The following is a 17038-nucleotide window of genomic DNA, read 5'->3' as shown; positions in this document are numbered from 1 at the left end:
TGCAGCGAACCGTTCGGAAACACGCCGCCCGGACAGCGATACAAATACCTCTATCGTGAACCTGTTGTTCTGAATCTGTTCTTTATGGGCCTTAGCATGCATAAGAATGATTCGATTGCCGGAAAGCATATTTCAGCAAATGTTATCTAGGTTTGTGCCTAAAATGCTGAATCTGAATACTAACGATGCATATAATCCCGTGGAGCGTTGAGTGACCCCCACTTTGCAAAAAAAAAAAGCGCGGTTGATTCCAGTGTCATAGGAATCGGTAAAACACGAAAGTGAAATGTGTAGCGAAATGTGCAGCTGAGTATGATTTACAGGTCGGCGGCTGTCTTGTGGGTGTGCTTGGAGAGCGACGTCCTGCTGGCGGGTCGCTTCGGCAATGGTATACTGGCGTCATTTGCGTCACTGATATTACGTCACTGAAATCTTGCTGCATCCCGGCATAAAACATTTCGCGTTGAAATATAAATCCCGAAAACGAACAACCCTAAGTATAAGGTACTCTTTAGTAGTAAATGTTGCTTCCCCGCAAGAAGACCCTGTGTGCAGGGGTGCGCCCTTTACAGGCCGCTTGCTTCGTTGTACTAGCGTCATTTCTGTGACGGATATGAAGTCAGTGAAACCTGTGTATCAGGAAATAAAACACTTTCGTTTTAAACGAAACATCAAAAACCGTTTCTCCACTCCCCGAAACATGGCAAGATTTGCCATAGTGTAGGGTACGCTTTTGCAGCTCTGTATCGTGTAACAATCGTAAAAACTGACTGTGGCGCGGACACTGAAATTGAACAGTGGCTAAGAATGGCTTCAGAAAGCTCCAGCTGTTTTGAGAAGTGTGTGACGATGCGATATGCAGCGAAGAAGCTGCCATAATGCATTAGAAAGGATGCCAGACCAACGAAAAACGAATTCCATCATGGTATAATTTATGCCTGGAGCACTCATTTTGCCTGCTTGAGCAGGATTATGCGAGGTATATGCTGGCTGTGCACTTCAATAGGGTAATGATTCACAATAAAGTTTCAAGCAATACGAAAAAGTTTTCTGTCCACAAACAACGCTGCATCAACGCTTTGGACGGGCCCTTCGGACCTAACATAATGTCGCTTTCAGGGGCGCTGAAAGTCAGTTCCGGAAGCCCGCGGACTGGGGCTCACAGGAAAGCGCTCAACGGGTTCGTCAGGAAGCCACAGCAGGAGTATGACACTGACAAAAACCGCGAGCGCCACCAGCGCCAGACCGAGGTCTTCCGAGCGCTGTTCCCGGAGCAATTCCAGCGCCGACGCGCACACGGCGCCAACGCGACCGCTGGCGTATCCGGCGCCCACGACGACGCTTCGGATTCCCGTATGAAACGAATCGGTTATGTACAGGAACGTGGCCGCCAGCGTGACGAAGGCGCACTCCCTAGACGTGATGACGACCACCGCTACGACGGCCGGCATGTGCTCGTAGACCAAAGCGCTGTACACGCAGCACAGGATTCCCTGCAGCGGCAGCGTCAGCAGCAGCAGTTGCTTCCGCGCCACCACGTTTAGCGCCAGATACATGACCACGTGGCCGGGCACGGATAGGGCGGTGGACAGTGTTCTCGCCGAGGAATCGCGCATCGCCGGGGCCCAGGTGAAGGCGTAGAAGACCAGCGTGGAGGTGAAGTACAGGACGCAGGCGACCAGGGCCCGCTTCCGCGTGTAGACGCAGCGAAACTGGGCGGCCGGCGACAGCGGAATCCTGGACGGCGACCGCCCGCCTTTCGGACCCCTCAACGATCGCAGCAGGCGCCTCGTCGAGCGCTCCGTCTCCTCCGCAGGCAGGCCGTTCATGCGCGCCGCTGCCACCATGACGCGCCCGGCTTCCCGGAAGCGGCAGTTGGTGAGCAACCACTGCGGAGACTCCGGAATGAGGAGCAGCGCCGGCAGGAGGACGAACGTCGGGGACAGCGCGATGATCTGGAGCGCGAACCAGCCGAGGCTCTGGCGCACCAGCGCCAGCAGGAAGGCCTCGCTGAGAAAGTTGCCCGCGCCGGACGCTATGCTCACGAAGAGCACCGTCCGCTCCGGCGGGGTCACCTCGTACATCATGATGAAGACGACCACGAAGATGGTGCTGACGCAGCCGGAGGCGACGAAGCGCGCGGCCAGGAACAAGGAGTACGTGTCGGCGAAGCAGCAGCCCAGGCAGCTCACGCACAGCGACAGCACAGCGGCGGCGATGACGGGCTGGCGTCCCATGGCGTCGGCCACATAGCCCATGGCGGGGACGACGAGCAATGCGCCGCTCATGAAGACGCCGTTCCCCAGGCCGGCTAAGCGGCCCCGGTAGCACACCAGGTTCCAGTGGCGGCGCACCGTCTGGTGGGCCCGCTCGGCGTCGTAGTCCCACTCGTCGCACTCGGCGACGGCGCGCTTCTCCGAGTCGTTGAACGGCACCACGCCCGGGCGCGCGTAGACGAGGCACTGGCTGTACTGGCCGTTTCGGTCCATGGGGATGCCGATGTTCTTCCAGGCCTGCACGGAGAGATTGGCGAATCTGGCCGGTGGTTTGCACCAGTGGTCCACGGGTCCGGAGATGACGGAGAACACTTGGCTGTGGCACATGAGCACCGCGAGTCCGGTGATGGCCACGCACAGGATGAACCGTTGGAAGTTGCCGTAGCCGTAGGGCCACTGCTCCCGCTCGTGGACGTCACTTGCGGGGCTGTCGGCGGCGCTCTGGGTGGCTGGGGGGACGCTGCTTGCGGTCGCCATGGCGGGGAGGCCGCCGGTTTGTCTCTTCCCGCTGCAGGAGTAAAGCTAAAGCGAGATATAGCCGAGGTCTGAGCGGTCAGACTGGCAGAGAAGACTTTGACGCGATAGAATCAGAGGCTGTGAATGGCTCGTGCCACGCGGCGCGCTCATATATTCTTCTTTCTTTCCTTCGTCGGGAGTGACGCGTGGGGACGGGTGCGTGCACAGCCAAAGCTCTTGTAGGCCACGTTTGGATAGATGGGCTGTTACATTTACGCGTCCCTGGGATAAAACATTGGGGATGTGAAAAAAAAAAACAACAGAAGTGGGAAAGGCAACTACTCTTTTATGCTGACTATTTCTACGTTACCGCGCTCGGCGATCATTGCTCTTCAACTTGTTTTGAAAGGACGCGGATTCCATTTCCGGCCGCGGCAACCGCTTTTCTGATAAAGGGGAAAAGCGGAAACGCTCGTGTGCTCGAGATTTCGGCGCACGTTAAACATTCTCAGGTGGTCGAAATTAATCCGGCGCCCTCCACTACGGCGCGCCTCCTCGCCTGTGTAGCGTCGGAGCGTTAAACTTCACAATCAATCAATCAATCAATCAATCAATCAATCAATCAATCAATCAATCAATCAATCAATCAATCAATCAATCAATCAATCAATCAATCAATCAATCAATCAATCAATCAATCAATCAATCAATCAATCAATCAATCAAATCAAATCAACTTGTTTTGAAGGTTAATCGTTCATAAAGTTAAAGGAAATGGTGGTGAGGCTTCAGGTATAAAATGCTTTTAGCAGTACTCAACATATCCATTTCTGAACTTCGCGTCGTTGGGCACTTTTCGCTCAGAATTGAAAAATATTACGCACATATCAGTACTACGTATTATCGTAGGTGAGAACCACAGTTGTTTCTTATATACCGTATTTTTGCGATTCTAAGCACACCCCTATTCCAAGCACCCTCCCCTACTTCCGGGAAAAGAAAATTGAAAAAAAAGTTTGAATGCGAATCTAAGCGCCCCCTTTTCTAAGCAACCATCGCGAGGCGAAATCCAAACGCGTGGAAGCGGGCCCAAGTTGACGTTTTGTCTAAGCCATCTATGAAGTTTTCAATTACCGTCCGCTTCAACAGACCAGAGGACGAGCTGATGGGGGATGCTGAGATCGGCGGCCCACGCGGCACAACTTACCCGAATGACAGTGATGGTGACTGAGTATCAGACGTAAGCTGTGGGTTCACTGTCTGTAACTATTTCTATATTGAATGTTGCCAAACAGAGCATTACTCCTTGCGCTTGTCTCGTCGAGATACGGCCGCGAAAAACAGTGGCGGGGGGTAATTTAGGTTTTTCGAATCTAAGCACCCCGCTCCCTCGAGCTCACTTCGGGCAAAAAAAAAAAAAAAAAAAAGGAGGGGGAGCGGGAGGGGGGGGGGGCTTAGAATCGAGTAAATACGGTATCTAATAAATATGGTTACAAAGTAACCAGTTACTGGAAATTGCCCAGTCCGAAAGGCAATTTAAACGTGTACCGGAAGGAAACAATAAAAAAAAAAAAAAAACAACCTTTAACTGGGTACGCAGAAAGGGATACAACCAGGGCTAAGACCATTCATCCTGTTTCGACCATCTTAAAAAAAATTGCGTGAAGATACACACGATTCCAGTGGTGTGAGAAATTAAAGAACAATAAAATAAAAGAGAAATTAGAGAGCAATACAGTCAAACCCGGCTATAACGAACCCGGATAGAGCGAATTATGCTATATATCGAACAAAAATATTTCAGTTACGGAAATACATGGGAAACGTATTCCTTATAACGAAGTTCACATCCGATATATCGAACTCTGGGCGCCTAGAATGGCGGCCGAAATGTATGATCTCGGAGCGGCGATTGAGATGTGGATTGACCGCGACCACGGAGCAAGAGCCGCGACTGAGGCATTGCGCCTCGCACGGAGCGACGTGACGCCCAATACTTACCGGAACTGTTTCCGATGCGCGGGGCTCGCGACGGAACCCGCCCAGTCAGTGAGTGCGGACCAAGACAGCATGCAGCATCGGCGAACTGTGGGAAGAGCTCGCCAACGTACCCGATGATGTCGCCAGTGAAATCCGTCCGACGCTTATAACGAAGCGCTTTCGGCCGTCGATGTGCTCCGCCAATGCTTCTTAGATTTTTGAGGACACGGACTCGGAACTGGTGCAAACAATGTTTCGTGTAGAGAATGCTATGCTAGTTGAAGCCGCCAAAACGAAATTGAAAACAAAAATCCCCCCCCCCCCTTTTTTTTGCAACGTGGGCAGTTAAGGCGGAAAGTAGCTTTGATACTTGCAATAAATTGATTATTTTGGTCTGGTAATGGCTACTGTAGTGTGTTCGTTTCTGCATACGCGGATGGCGGAGTTGGGGAGGGGGCGGGGGGCTCTCGCGGGTTGCGAACTCATAACAATAAGCTCGTTATAGGCGGGTTCGGGTATATCGAACTATTGGATATATCGAACTAATCGCGGTGCATATTGCAGTTCGCTATAAACGGGTTTGACTGTAACATGTTACAATCTGAGTCCTCTTAAGCATATGAGCCTGATTGATGCACTTCTAGTTTGAAGAAGCATTCTTTGGCGTGTACCGCAGAGCCGTAACCCTGTAATGCCTTCAATTTGCCCAAAAATTCACAATTACAAAAGTTAACGAATGTAATCGTTATAATAGCGTATAATAAGATAATTGGTCTTAAGAAATTTTGATGACTAGAACGTAAAAATAAGAAAAAAATCAATAATACAATGAACCCACGGAACCAAAAATATGTACCTTATACACCACCCTCAAACGAAGAAGGCAATATTAAACAGAAAAGCTCTGAGAAAGCCAACTGAAGAACATGAATCGTGACGAAGAACTGGCCGTGGAACACTCTGCATTTGCAGAAAAAAAATATATACTTTGGGAAGTTAACATATTTATTCATTGTAATAGGGTAAGTTCAAATAATTGGCCAATGGGAACTAAAAATATCTAGAAATTGACAGATATTATAACCCTAAAAATTGTAAACACGAGCTAAGGAGATCAAACATATCAATCTTGTACAGCGTCCTCATACAATGAAGACGAAAATGGGAAAAGCGTCGAAAAATAAAAACGACCATAACACGGACAGAAAAGCCGTGAAAAAATTTGGGGAAGCTTGCACGCACGCGCAAGACTTGAATGGAGAAGCTGTTGTAGGTGAGCAATGGAGGACACATAGCGAAGTTTCAGTATCATATTGTTTATTTGCATAGTTGCGGTGTGTCATATGCATCGAAGAGGTCATCGTCTTCTTCGGGGTGAGTGGTGGATGCAAAGTCATCCTCAGCATTGTAGACTGCCACCAGCGCTTCGTCATCGACACGAGGCAGCGGTGGCGGGATCTGCAAGTCGTCTCGGGAAGGAGTGGAACACTCGTAGCCATGCTTTCAGTTATCTGTAATGGCTTCTAGAGAATGCGGCGACCGTGGTGACCTCTCCCTAGAAGAATGCGTTTTAGGGGCGAAGCTCCTAAAGCCATGGGTCTGTCCATCCCTTGTGTCTCGTGGTACGTGACCGCCGCATGCTTTCGGAGATGTCGCCAAGTGGGCCGCATTGCACGCGCAAGAACCGGCTGCAACCGGCAGCGCAAACTCGGCACCGGGAGCGCGAGCTTGTCTGTGTTCGCCAACGGAGGCGCGAGCGCACGTGCACTGCGAGGGGGAGATCACGCAAGAGATCACGCCACGAACGCAGGCAGTCGTTCTCGGATATCGAACGAGACGCAAGGACCTTTGCTCGTTTCCTCTCGTCTTGTTCGGGCACAAGTTCGCCCTAAATAAAAGTTATTTCTTTACCGTTGTGTCCCATCCTACGTGACAAATTGTGGTTGAGGTGCGGGGTAGTCCTCCATGGCGCGGGGTCTTTCACCAGGTCTGGGCCTGGGAGCATTGACTCCGAAAATAAAAGTTGATTTGTACAATGTACGCACACAGTCTTACGTCTTTCTTAATGATGTAATGGGCGAACTTTCACGGGAGAGTGACCTTTACCGATGATCTTTCCCTCTCGAGCTTCGCCCCACTTATCATCATTCATTCCGTGGATATGGCGTGATTTTTTTTACCTTCTTTTCTTTTCTTTTTATTTTTCTTTTCTTTTTTTTTTTTGCCGCTAAAGCCACTGAGCGAGCAGGGGACTCGGCGGTTGTTGTTGTTGTTGTTCCTTTGTTTGGGGCGCATAGCCACTTGGGGGATTGGCCCGGATCGGGAGCTTTATTGGGCTAATGTGCCCGATTTAGGAAACTAAGATTTTGCCGCGTGGCACGTGCTCACGAGCGCTGGGCATTTTCTCGCTCCTCGATGTTTTTGCTCTTTTTTTTTCTTTTTTTTTTTTTTTTGCTAAAGCCACTGCGCGTGCTGGGAACGCTCGGCGGTCGCCGCGGGGCACGCGCCCACAAGAGCTCGGCATTCTCTTGTGATATTTTTTTTTCTGCAACGGTGAAAGAACAGCTCCGCTGTTAACGAGCGCCAACGATGTAGAGTAATACCTCGTTAACTCGAACTCGCATATCTCGAAAAATCGGCAAAGTCGAAACTTTTGCTCTTTATTTCGAAGTATTTTTGGGGCCAAACTGCGGATATCTCTAAATCTTGACAGAGAGTAGACAAAAATTTCGCCGCCGTGGACCGCTTCACAACATTCGCGCGACGCTGGGGCACCTAAGTCCCTGGTATTTTTTCTCTCGTTGAGCCGCGCCTACCACAAAGCCTTCCCGGCCGCGGCGGCCGCTTTTCTGATGGAGGCGAAAAGCAAGAACGCCCGTGTGTACGCGATTTCGGCGCACGTTAAAGATCACCAGGTGGTCAAAATTAATCCGGAGCCCTCCACTACGGCGCGCCTCATCGCCTGCGTTGCGTCGGCTCGTTAAACCCTACAATCAATCAATCAATCATCAATCTACCACAAAGCCGAACGTGAAGTCTGAGCCTAGAGGCATATCAACTTCGTCAAGCCATCTTGCCGGTGAACGTCTCTTGTATGTTTTTTTTTCTGTTTCAAACCATTATGAAAAGCAAGATTGGAAGCTGCAGTTAAAGAGCCGGTAAGTTGCAGCGCTTTTTTTCTGGAAATAACTCGATATTTAATGGCAATCCGTGCAACTTTGCTTATCTCGAAAATCCGCTTATCTCGAAATATTTCCCGGTTTCTACCACTTCGAGTTAACGAGGTATTACTGTACTACAAAACGGCATAATTGACGAAGTTGAGTCACTTAATCGCTACAATAGTGTAAATGGGCGTCATTGACGAAAATAAACAAAGGAAAACAAAAAACAAGAAAATTACTGTGTATTTTGGCTACTGTTTGCCAAATCTGCCTATAAAAAGCTCTAAATAAAGACAAGAAACGTCGAATGCTTTCGCATTAGTGTACAATCCTGGGAATTTCCGCACATTTTATTTGTTTGTCGTTGCACATGGATGCTAATGTACAAAAAAAAAACAGCAAGAAGAAACTCAGACAACGGTCTCGAAGATAGCTCCTTTCTCTCCTAATAGTTGCATGAAGACACAATTTTAAGTAAGCACATTAGTGCCTTGAACATTTGTGGCACAAACTCAAGCGCAGACCGTAGGACAAGATGGTTCATGCTTGCAGCAGCCTGTTCATTAAATGTGTCGGCCTCCGTTGAGAGATGTTGGAGTTGCTGTTTGAGTCTCGAGGAAAGATACGAAGGGGCACGTCGGCGATTCTTTAGAGTTAAGACGAAACTGGGATCGTTGGCGTCCTCCTGTCTACGGGACTGAATTCCTGCACAAAACAAAGAAAGAAAAACTCCCCCCACCTCCCCGAAGGGGATCGTGCGGTAATGCGAATGCATTGGGTGCACCGATGAGTGCGCTGCGGCAAGCAGTAACGGAGAGAGGCGTGCGCTCCACTGCATTTATATACATTTTCCGAGCGCAGCGAGCGGAGAGAGGGTGCGCGGAGAGGAGAGAGAGACCCGCGCAACACGCCCGCCCCGCGCGCGAGCTCTCTCTCCCGCCGAGCTCTGCGATGCGAGCGCCCTCACACGCCCGAGCGCGCTCCTCCTCTCCACTCACTCTCCGCTACTCCGCCCGAGCTCCGCGATGCGAGCGCCCTCACACGCCCGAGCGCGCTCCTCCTCTCCCCTTGCCCTCCGCTACTCCCGCCCGAGCTACCACCTGCTCCGGTTGCTAGGCGTGCCACAGCTGTTGCTAGGGGCGAGGAGGAGCGCGGAGAGATAACACCTGCGGGCGCACGCCGACGGAGCACGACAACCCCCGACTAAGAAATGCATTCGCATTTACGACGACGACGACGACGAAGGCAGAATTACGAGGCGCGCGCTCACGTGCGCTCGCGCTGGAGGAATGCAGGCGCACGCCGGCCAACACCTGCGGGCGCACGCCGCTCGATGGACGCAAGACAACCCCCGACTAATAAATGCATTCGCATTTAAAAGAAGAAAGGGTGAAATTAAAGGGAAGAATTTGCAAACAGCGTTTGGGGAAATTCAGCCACGCAGTTTTTCTAACGATAGAGACTGAATGTTAAGTTCGCGCACCTCACTTACTCGACGAAAACCACCAGGCAGCTTGATATCGGCACATATTTCACGACGCAGAGCATTCTAATATACTTAACATTTTCGCGTGGCCTGTATTCCTATAAAAGGCACGAGTTGCTGTCCGGCATTCGGTAATCACATATCGAATCATATTTTTCTAGTACGTATATTTTAGAAACAAATCCGCATTCGTTGTACACGCTGTCGCCGACGCCCGTAAGAGCGGCGAAGAAGCGCGCACTCCGCGTCTCCGGATAGGTCTTGTTGGCGTTCGAGCACTCTATCAGGAAACATCTGTTTTTTGAAGAGCCCTAAACGTACTATTAGCTTATAGACATCACCATAACAAGTTGTTTATGGAGCCGAAAACAAAAAGGAATCGAAAGAGAACCCGAAATACTGCATGAGCCGCTACCAGCTGCAAAGCGGCAATCCCGTAAGCGCCGCGGAGAAGCGGCGGCAGGCGGCGCAGCGATCGCGAAGCTCGAGGCGTACATGTTGAGCACGTGCCGTCGGGGGGAGGACGGAGCTTTGGGGTAAATGATGACCATGTCGTGAGTGATGGAAACTCTGTCAAAATGCACTCGCTTTGCTGAGACGTTACGGTGTACTAAGACTAAGATTGTGGTGTATGGGTTACGGGGGTCTTGGAATAATTGGTAGCCACCTGGTTTGGCGTGCGGACCAGGTTGTTGTAGGGCTATTATTGAGGGGGGTTGGTCGGACGAGGCAGTTATCATTTGTAAGTGGGCGTGTTTTCGTTGGAGGCCGCTACAATTCAACTGCCAGACTAAGAATTCTTTACGGGATGGGGCATCTGTGATGGGGGCATCTTATACTGGAGCTACCGGAACGTTGGTGGTGGTAATTGTTCGCTGGAGGTAGCTATGCATTTCCGCTCTTATTGCCTCTATGGTTCCCTGCACGGTCGCCTGATTGGTAAACAGGGATTGGTGGAAATTAGTGTACTCCGCTTTTTGTTCTTCCAGGGTGTGTTCTAGCCTCCCGAGACGTGCCTCTAGCTGCTGAGGTGGCTATCGCTGAAGTTCATCTTGGGAGGCGGAGCAGGCTTTCCGTTTTTGTGGTGGGGAATTTGAGTTCTCCTGCCGGGAAGGGGGAGCTGAGTGCGATTGATTTTGTAGCAAAAAGTTCTCGTGCTTGAGAGCAGCGTTTTCCTGTCTGAGAGATGTGATTTCAGCGCGGATGGACTGAAGTTCTTCAAGTACGTCTGCTATGGAGGTACCTATATGGGTTTTCCGGGAAGCGTGTTGGAGCTGGGAGCTGGGCGGGGCGCTTGAGCTGCTCACCTGCTGGGTCTGTGAGCCAGGAGATGACTTGAGGAGTTGGCGCTGGGGATCAAAGAGGGCGCCCTGCTGCCTGTTGACTTGTGCGATGCGGACTTCCAGTCTTGGGCTTGCATTGGGGGAAGGAGTCAGGTAGCGGAGGGCAGCTTTGTGACGTGGCTTGTGCGTAGGAGAGCGTCCGTGGTTTGGGTTGGTAGCAGCGTGGGCAGTCCGCCGAACCTGTAAGGTGGCTTCCTTCACACACATGCAGCGTGGGTTGCAGAGGGGATTTTCGTGAGCGTTGGTAGCGCCATAGCAAGAGCAGCGGGTGACAGTTGGTTGCGTAGGGCACACGTCCTGGCGATGACCCGTTTTCCAACGGCTGGTGCATGCTTCGGTTTTGCGTCGGAAGGGTCGGCAGCGATAGGTGGCGGCCCGGTACCGAACACAATACGGGACGTGAGGTTCGTCGAAAAGTATTTGGGCCATGTTGGAGCTGTTCAGTCGGCGGACGTCGAGGATTTTCAAGTGGGGGTTATAAATGATGCTGTGAGCGATTTGTTCAGGAGAGTCCGTTTCCGGGATATTGAAGATGATGCCCAAGGAGATATTTGCCGGGGCCGGGAGGTGAGCCGCGACGTCGTACCGATGTTCTCCAATGAGCAGGAAGGAGATTCTAGCATACTTCATTGCACGCGACTCCGAGGGAGTACTGATTAAGATGAATTTGGATTTGGCGTGAATGCGTATTTGATCCTCACCATTGGGTTCAACATTTGCGTGCTGTTGGATTGTATCGGCCAGAAGCGCAAGGGATAACTTGGCGAGGGCTAGTCCGCCTCGCGGATGCAAGGCAATCTTGTCGCAGGAAGGGGTTCGACTGGAGTGATTCGACGCAGGGGCTTTTTACGGCCTTTGCGTACAGAGCTTGCGGAGGTTGCTGGGAGACTTGCCTGTTGGGATTGTCTCTTGGTACAACGGAGAGCATAGTTTTCCATATTGAACAAGTGTGCGAAGCTGGGCGAGTCTAATCATGAATAGTTTTCCAGCCCGGTTGAAGCAGTTCGTCCGGGGTGATGGGTTCACCGACGACTTCGCTTTCCATAGCGGTGGGGCGGGTGGCGTTCACCAGGGAGCAGCCAGGGAGGCGATACACAACTTGTGTCCCAGTGCTTCGCACCCTCCGAATCGTTCACGGCGCGGAGATGTGTGATTTTTTTTCTACAACCCTTCAATAGTCGTCGACCTGCGGACAACCCGCTTATGCTAGTATACCCTTGGCACGAAGGCTGCCAGAACAGAGCCCCTCGCTATGCATTAATATACTAATTAATAAAGAGGAGCTTGTTGAAGGTCGAGTGCGCCATAGGAGGGCATAGGGGGAGTAGTTTATTTGTTCGCGTAGCAGCAGAAATTTCTGAAATGTTTAAAAGAAAGGAAGAATGGAATAAATAAGTAACAAAAAGACAAGGAAGGGGAGAAAACCGTGTGGATATATGTTGGGGACCGAACCCACGACCCTCAATTTGAGAGCATTGGAGCTATTATGCTGCCTGGATGTTTGCCAAGGGGCAACTGTTTGCGACTGACTTCGAATTGGCTGCCCACATGTACGCTGCTGAGACGCCACATGCTAATTAAGCAAATGAGCTTCGAAGGGAGAAATTGATTCTCGCGACATCAGATGCGGATCCGGATTGCGGTGAGTACATTCGATGGTCGCTTGGTGTTGCAACTTCCGAAGGCGCCGAGAAGAGGCAATCAGCGCCCAAGTTCCGCCACTGATAAGAACGCGATGAGGATGTTGCCTCCTTTTTATCGCCCCACGGCGTAGTTTAAAAGGTCGCTCCTTGCCACCGGTGTGCGCATTTTTTTTTAATGACTTCTCGCCACGAAACGAGACCCTCGCGGCGTCGCAGACACGGCTGCACTGCGTCGACGCGGCAGCAGTCATGGGCGCGGGCGGCCAGCGATGGTGCCCCTTCGCCGACGGCACCGGGTCACGGTTGAGCTGCAAGCTCGCGCTGAGCCGGAATACCAATGTCGGCGGGCCACCCTTACGCACGCACACCCACATGAACAACCCCCCGGTTAACAAGGCCGCCCCACATTACGCCAACAGTCTAACCCCCGCCGTGTGTTTTGCTAGCTGAACATGCCTCCTTTCAACCTTCACGTGATGGCGCTTCTATACGTCTTCTAAACTTGGAAACTGGGACTTCTGAGCGGTTACTCAAGCCTTGCGTTTATCTAGGAGGCGTTGCCCACAAACACACGCAAGCCGGCAGTGCCGAGCGGGCAGACACTTCGGCTCGGCGGCTTCCGAAAGCCCCGGCGCTCCTGCGCGGTTAGTTCGAGGAGAGGTGGGGGGACCGGCAGAAGTGATGCGGCGCTGGCCGGGGCGTGAGAAGCAGCAGGAAAGAGAGGTCATTACCTGGAGGAGAGAGAGAGGGAGAGAGGGGCTCTCGGCGGAGCGAACGGGGCGATTCTTGAACCACTCTGCCTTGACCAGTGGCGCGCCCTTCGGATACAGAGTTGCTGTGGGGTAGAAAGGATGCCATACTTGAGGCTGCTGTGAGCGGAATCATCAGTTTTGATTGGTTCAAATCAAAACGCGTCATCGGGGGTGGAGCTATCCAGCCAATAGTTGCTGCGTAGAAAAGTACAGTGAAGGTGCGCTGCCTCGCTGGCCTTGCGTCGTGGGGGAGTTTGTGTGCAACTAGCTTTGCTGCTGATGCTGCCTACATGATAGGGTTGGTAAAGAGCCAGCAAGTATAAACGGATCGATCCACCCTGAAGATTGAGAGAAAAGATGCAGTAACTAGAGAAGGTGCGAGATGTTGAACGGGTCGGCGTGATGATAAAGTACATAGGCGGCAAGTGTGAACTTGCACGCCTCGAACTGTGAGCGGTGTTGTATGTGGCCAATGTCGGCATGCCAAGTGTTATACTTCCGGGCCTCTCCCTTTTTAGTGGTTCGAATGGTATAGAAGACCATTCGAACCTGCCGGCTAAACTAAGTAAAATATTGGTAAATGTAGTAAAAGGGGGAAAACTACGTTCATTTCATTGTAAACTAAGTATCAAGGGTGAGCATGCTTGTGCATGGTCATTCATTCTCGGGCAACAAAGCAAAGCTTTAAGAAGAGAGCAAAAGACCCAGACCGGATTCAACGTATTTATAAGAACCCTGTACCTGACAGAGGTCGAGCGCCGCACATTTCCTAATAAAGTTGCCTGTAGCGCACGCTGGGGCATTGACAAAGGAGCGGTGATTTCTCGATCCGTTATCACCCACTGCCTGCAGCGTCCCTTGCCAGCGGTCTACGGCAATGACACTGAGACAAGGCGTAAAGGAAGACAGCCGTGATGAATGCATCCATTACTCCTTGCCTATTTCATTACCTATAACATAACAGGTCGGCTGCAATATCAGCGACCGACGTCCTGTCACATGCGCCGCTTAAACTGTTCGTTCGTCGTGGCTTTTGTTATGACATTACCAAAGAGCCTTGTGTGTATACGGGCGCATGATTCTTCATTCGTTATAACCATGGCTGTTGGGATGCCCGTCAGTGCGGCGACGTTTAAGTAAATTGAATGTTGCGAACACAGGTTGTGATGAACATGAAATCTTTCACAATAGAAATGGTGCCCTGAGCTCCCAGGATATGAAAAAATCCCGGACCATCTCCACCAACGTGAAACCTGGGGAGGGGCGAAGCATGCAGTGTATAAGTGTATGCTTGCCGCCTTGGCTTTTTTGCCCACGGAGATGAAGCCGCCGGGGGTAGAGGTATACAACTTTGCTGTAAATGTCTCGTGTCGTTGAAGCACGAAGCTCTCTAGCGCGAGGCTCAAACGAGTGTCCCGGTGTTTTTTTAGTACGCGTTACGAAGCGCTCCAGCGCGAGGCGTAAACGAGTTGTCCATGCACTTTATAAGCGACCCCAAACCATCCACCGCCGGCGGCGTTGGCGTCCGCAGTGCTCCTCTATATTTGAAAAAGAAACAGCATCCGGCGCCAGGTTTCGATCCGAGGACTTTGCGGCCGCAGCGCGACGCGCTACCGACCAAGCCACGGACGCGACGCTGATATCGGTGTCAGTAACGCGCCTTATATCTTTAACGCATTCAAACTACGTCGTCAGCGGCGTGCGTTGGCGACTCAGCGGCGTTATAGCGGCTTGATAACTGCGTGGTGTACACGTGATACTACAAACCCGATGGAAGAGATGGAAGAGAAGGCGGCGAGGCGGTGGGCTGCGGGGGCCGAGCGCAAGCGCCGCAAGCGGGCCGACAACCGTGCATTCGCACTTTCACATTCTCCCCCTCGGGGAAATGCGGGGGAATTTTTTAGTACGCGTTACGTTCTAGCGCGAGGCGTAAACGAGTTTCCTGGGGTTTTAGTACAGCGACTTCATGAGACGACGATTACGACGACGACGACAGGAGACGCCAACAGCCCCTGCCCCGATGGGGCTTCGCCCCTAAAAAAGCGCTGCTGCTTGTGCGGCAAACATGAGCGCAACGTGCCTATAAATACCCTCTAAAATGACGCCTACACAGCATAGTCTAAAAGCGTCAGAGCATTAAAGAGAGCTAATCTCTGCCCGGCTTATGCATCCAGTGCATTAGTTTGATAGGAGTCGTTTACGTAACTCGGGGCAGCTTGTCATAAAGCCGTCTGTGTCCGCGTTGAACGTGGCAACATCACAGTACACAGCCGAGGGCCGAAAGTATGCAAATTTTATTTTTAAACGTTGTTTGTTGTTGTTGTAGTTGTTTATTGATTCAAATGGAAAGGAGAAGGGAACTATGCACTGCGTTATTTTAGAAACGTGCGCATGTAATGGACCCCAAGCTGTTTAGCAATTCGTTGACTCCGGCGTTTCAGAAAACTCAGTATAACAGTACAAAGAAAAGAAATCACTGGTACCGGCAAGATCCCAACTCGTGTTTGATAGGTCAACGGAGTTAGAGTCAGTCATCTTACCTACACAGCTACGGCAGTGAGTTTGTAACCGAGAGTCAAACGGCTTACTCACTCGGCTGTGACTGCGGGGAGAGGAATCACGCTACTTGCTCGACACGGAACACGTAACAGGAACCTACACGTTGCACCTGCGGGGCCTAGTTTAGTTGTGCGTGTCCCGTTCGTTCGTTCTGCTTCTTCGATTTGCTTCTTCTTTGCCTTTAAAGCAACAAAGACGGAGTAAAGGTAGTTGTGGCAGCAAAAAAGAAGCAAATCGGCTGCAATCGTTGACTTAAACCATCGTGATGTTCATAAAGGTTGCGTACAGCTTCGCTACTTTTAAATCTTACGCGTTAATGTGAGCTTACTTCATTTTTTTCTGTTGATTTTTTTCCTGTTGTGTTCGGGTCACTGATGTCAGTTGGACACAAAATGATATAAAAATTGATTTAACGGGATTTGATCTCTCATCACAAGCTATAGCCAAGTAACAGCAGATGTATTTTTCTATGCACGACGAATGTAACGAAATGGGTATGCTTCTTGTAATTCTATGTTTTATTTGCTTTTTATTTAGGAAGTATTGTTTGCCGACGTTGTCGCATTCAAGCGAAGCAGTTCACTTTTCGCCCAGGCCTACCGCATCGGAAGGATGTAAACAAGTAAATTGAATTGAATTAAGGTCTATATTTTTGTTTAGTTGTTTCGGGGCCCCGATCACAGAAGCAGAAGCGATTCCAGCACCACACCAACGCATATTGCTTCGTTAGTAGCATTTTTTAATATGTAGACAAAGTTGCTTGTGATTCTTACCAATGCGCCTACTATTAATAAGCGCTACACTACCGAATTATTACTGTCTGGATAGCGTAATAACAGGGGCATCAGCAAAGCAATCTGGGCGTATGAAGCGAGAAATTAGTTGCAGTTGACCACCTTTCAACTCTACTAGCGTTTATCCCATACGTAAAATTACAGGTGCTACCTGTATGTATTATCGAGGACAGATTCCGTGAAACGCGGTTCCAGCTAACATTGTTTCGCTAGTTGTGTTCTGGTAGATGAGTTATGTTCTTGTAGAAGCTTAAACAATGTAATTGGACGTGTGATGCAGGGCACTTAAGAACTTGAAATTGCGTGCCGCGCTAACTGGCAGGGTATAACTATAATACATACTACACATACATACATACATGCATACATACATACATACATACATACATACATACATACATACATACATACATACATACATACATACATACATACATACATACATACATGCATACATACATACACACACACATACACACATACAAAGAATCAGTACAAACATTAGTTTCATATATGCACCTGCCTGCAGAAATTTCAGGTTGTCTTCAGTCGTTTCAATTAGATCTTGGCTGTAAGTGAAAACCC

General features: G+C 50.5%; 2 protein-coding genes across 2 annotated transcripts in view; one reads left to right on the top strand and one right to left on the bottom strand.

Annotated features, from left to right (window-relative positions):
• Positions 1-17038, top strand: part of LOC144158875 (protein tyrosine phosphatase domain-containing protein 1-like) — a 112080-nt gene that overhangs the window by 26709 nt on the left and 68333 nt on the right. The gene's annotated exons all lie outside the window — the stretch shown is intronic.
• LOC144158056 (solute carrier family 22 member 13-like) lies at positions 1116-2835 on the bottom strand. The gene has a single exon (XM_077688725.1). It carries the CDS (start codon positions 2751-2753, stop codon positions 1116-1118), a length of 1638 nt encoding a protein of 545 aa, XP_077544851.1. The 5' UTR covers positions 2754-2835.

Source organism: Haemaphysalis longicornis, unplaced genomic scaffold (assembly GCF_048455015.1).
Source record: "Haemaphysalis longicornis isolate Haplotype H1 unplaced genomic scaffold, Haemaphysalis longicornis Haplotype H1 scaffold_10, whole genome shotgun sequence".
Lineage (NCBI taxonomy): Eukaryota > Metazoa > Arthropoda > Arachnida > Ixodida > Ixodidae > Haemaphysalis > Haemaphysalis longicornis.
This window is presented reverse-complemented; position numbering and strand designations above follow the sequence as displayed.

Bases quoted from the DNA above. Each gene is read 5' to 3' on its own strand.
- LOC144158056 (XM_077688725.1), bottom strand. From the start codon at position 2,753: ATGGCGACCGCAAGCAGCGTCCCCCCAGCCACCCAGAGCGCCGCCGAC.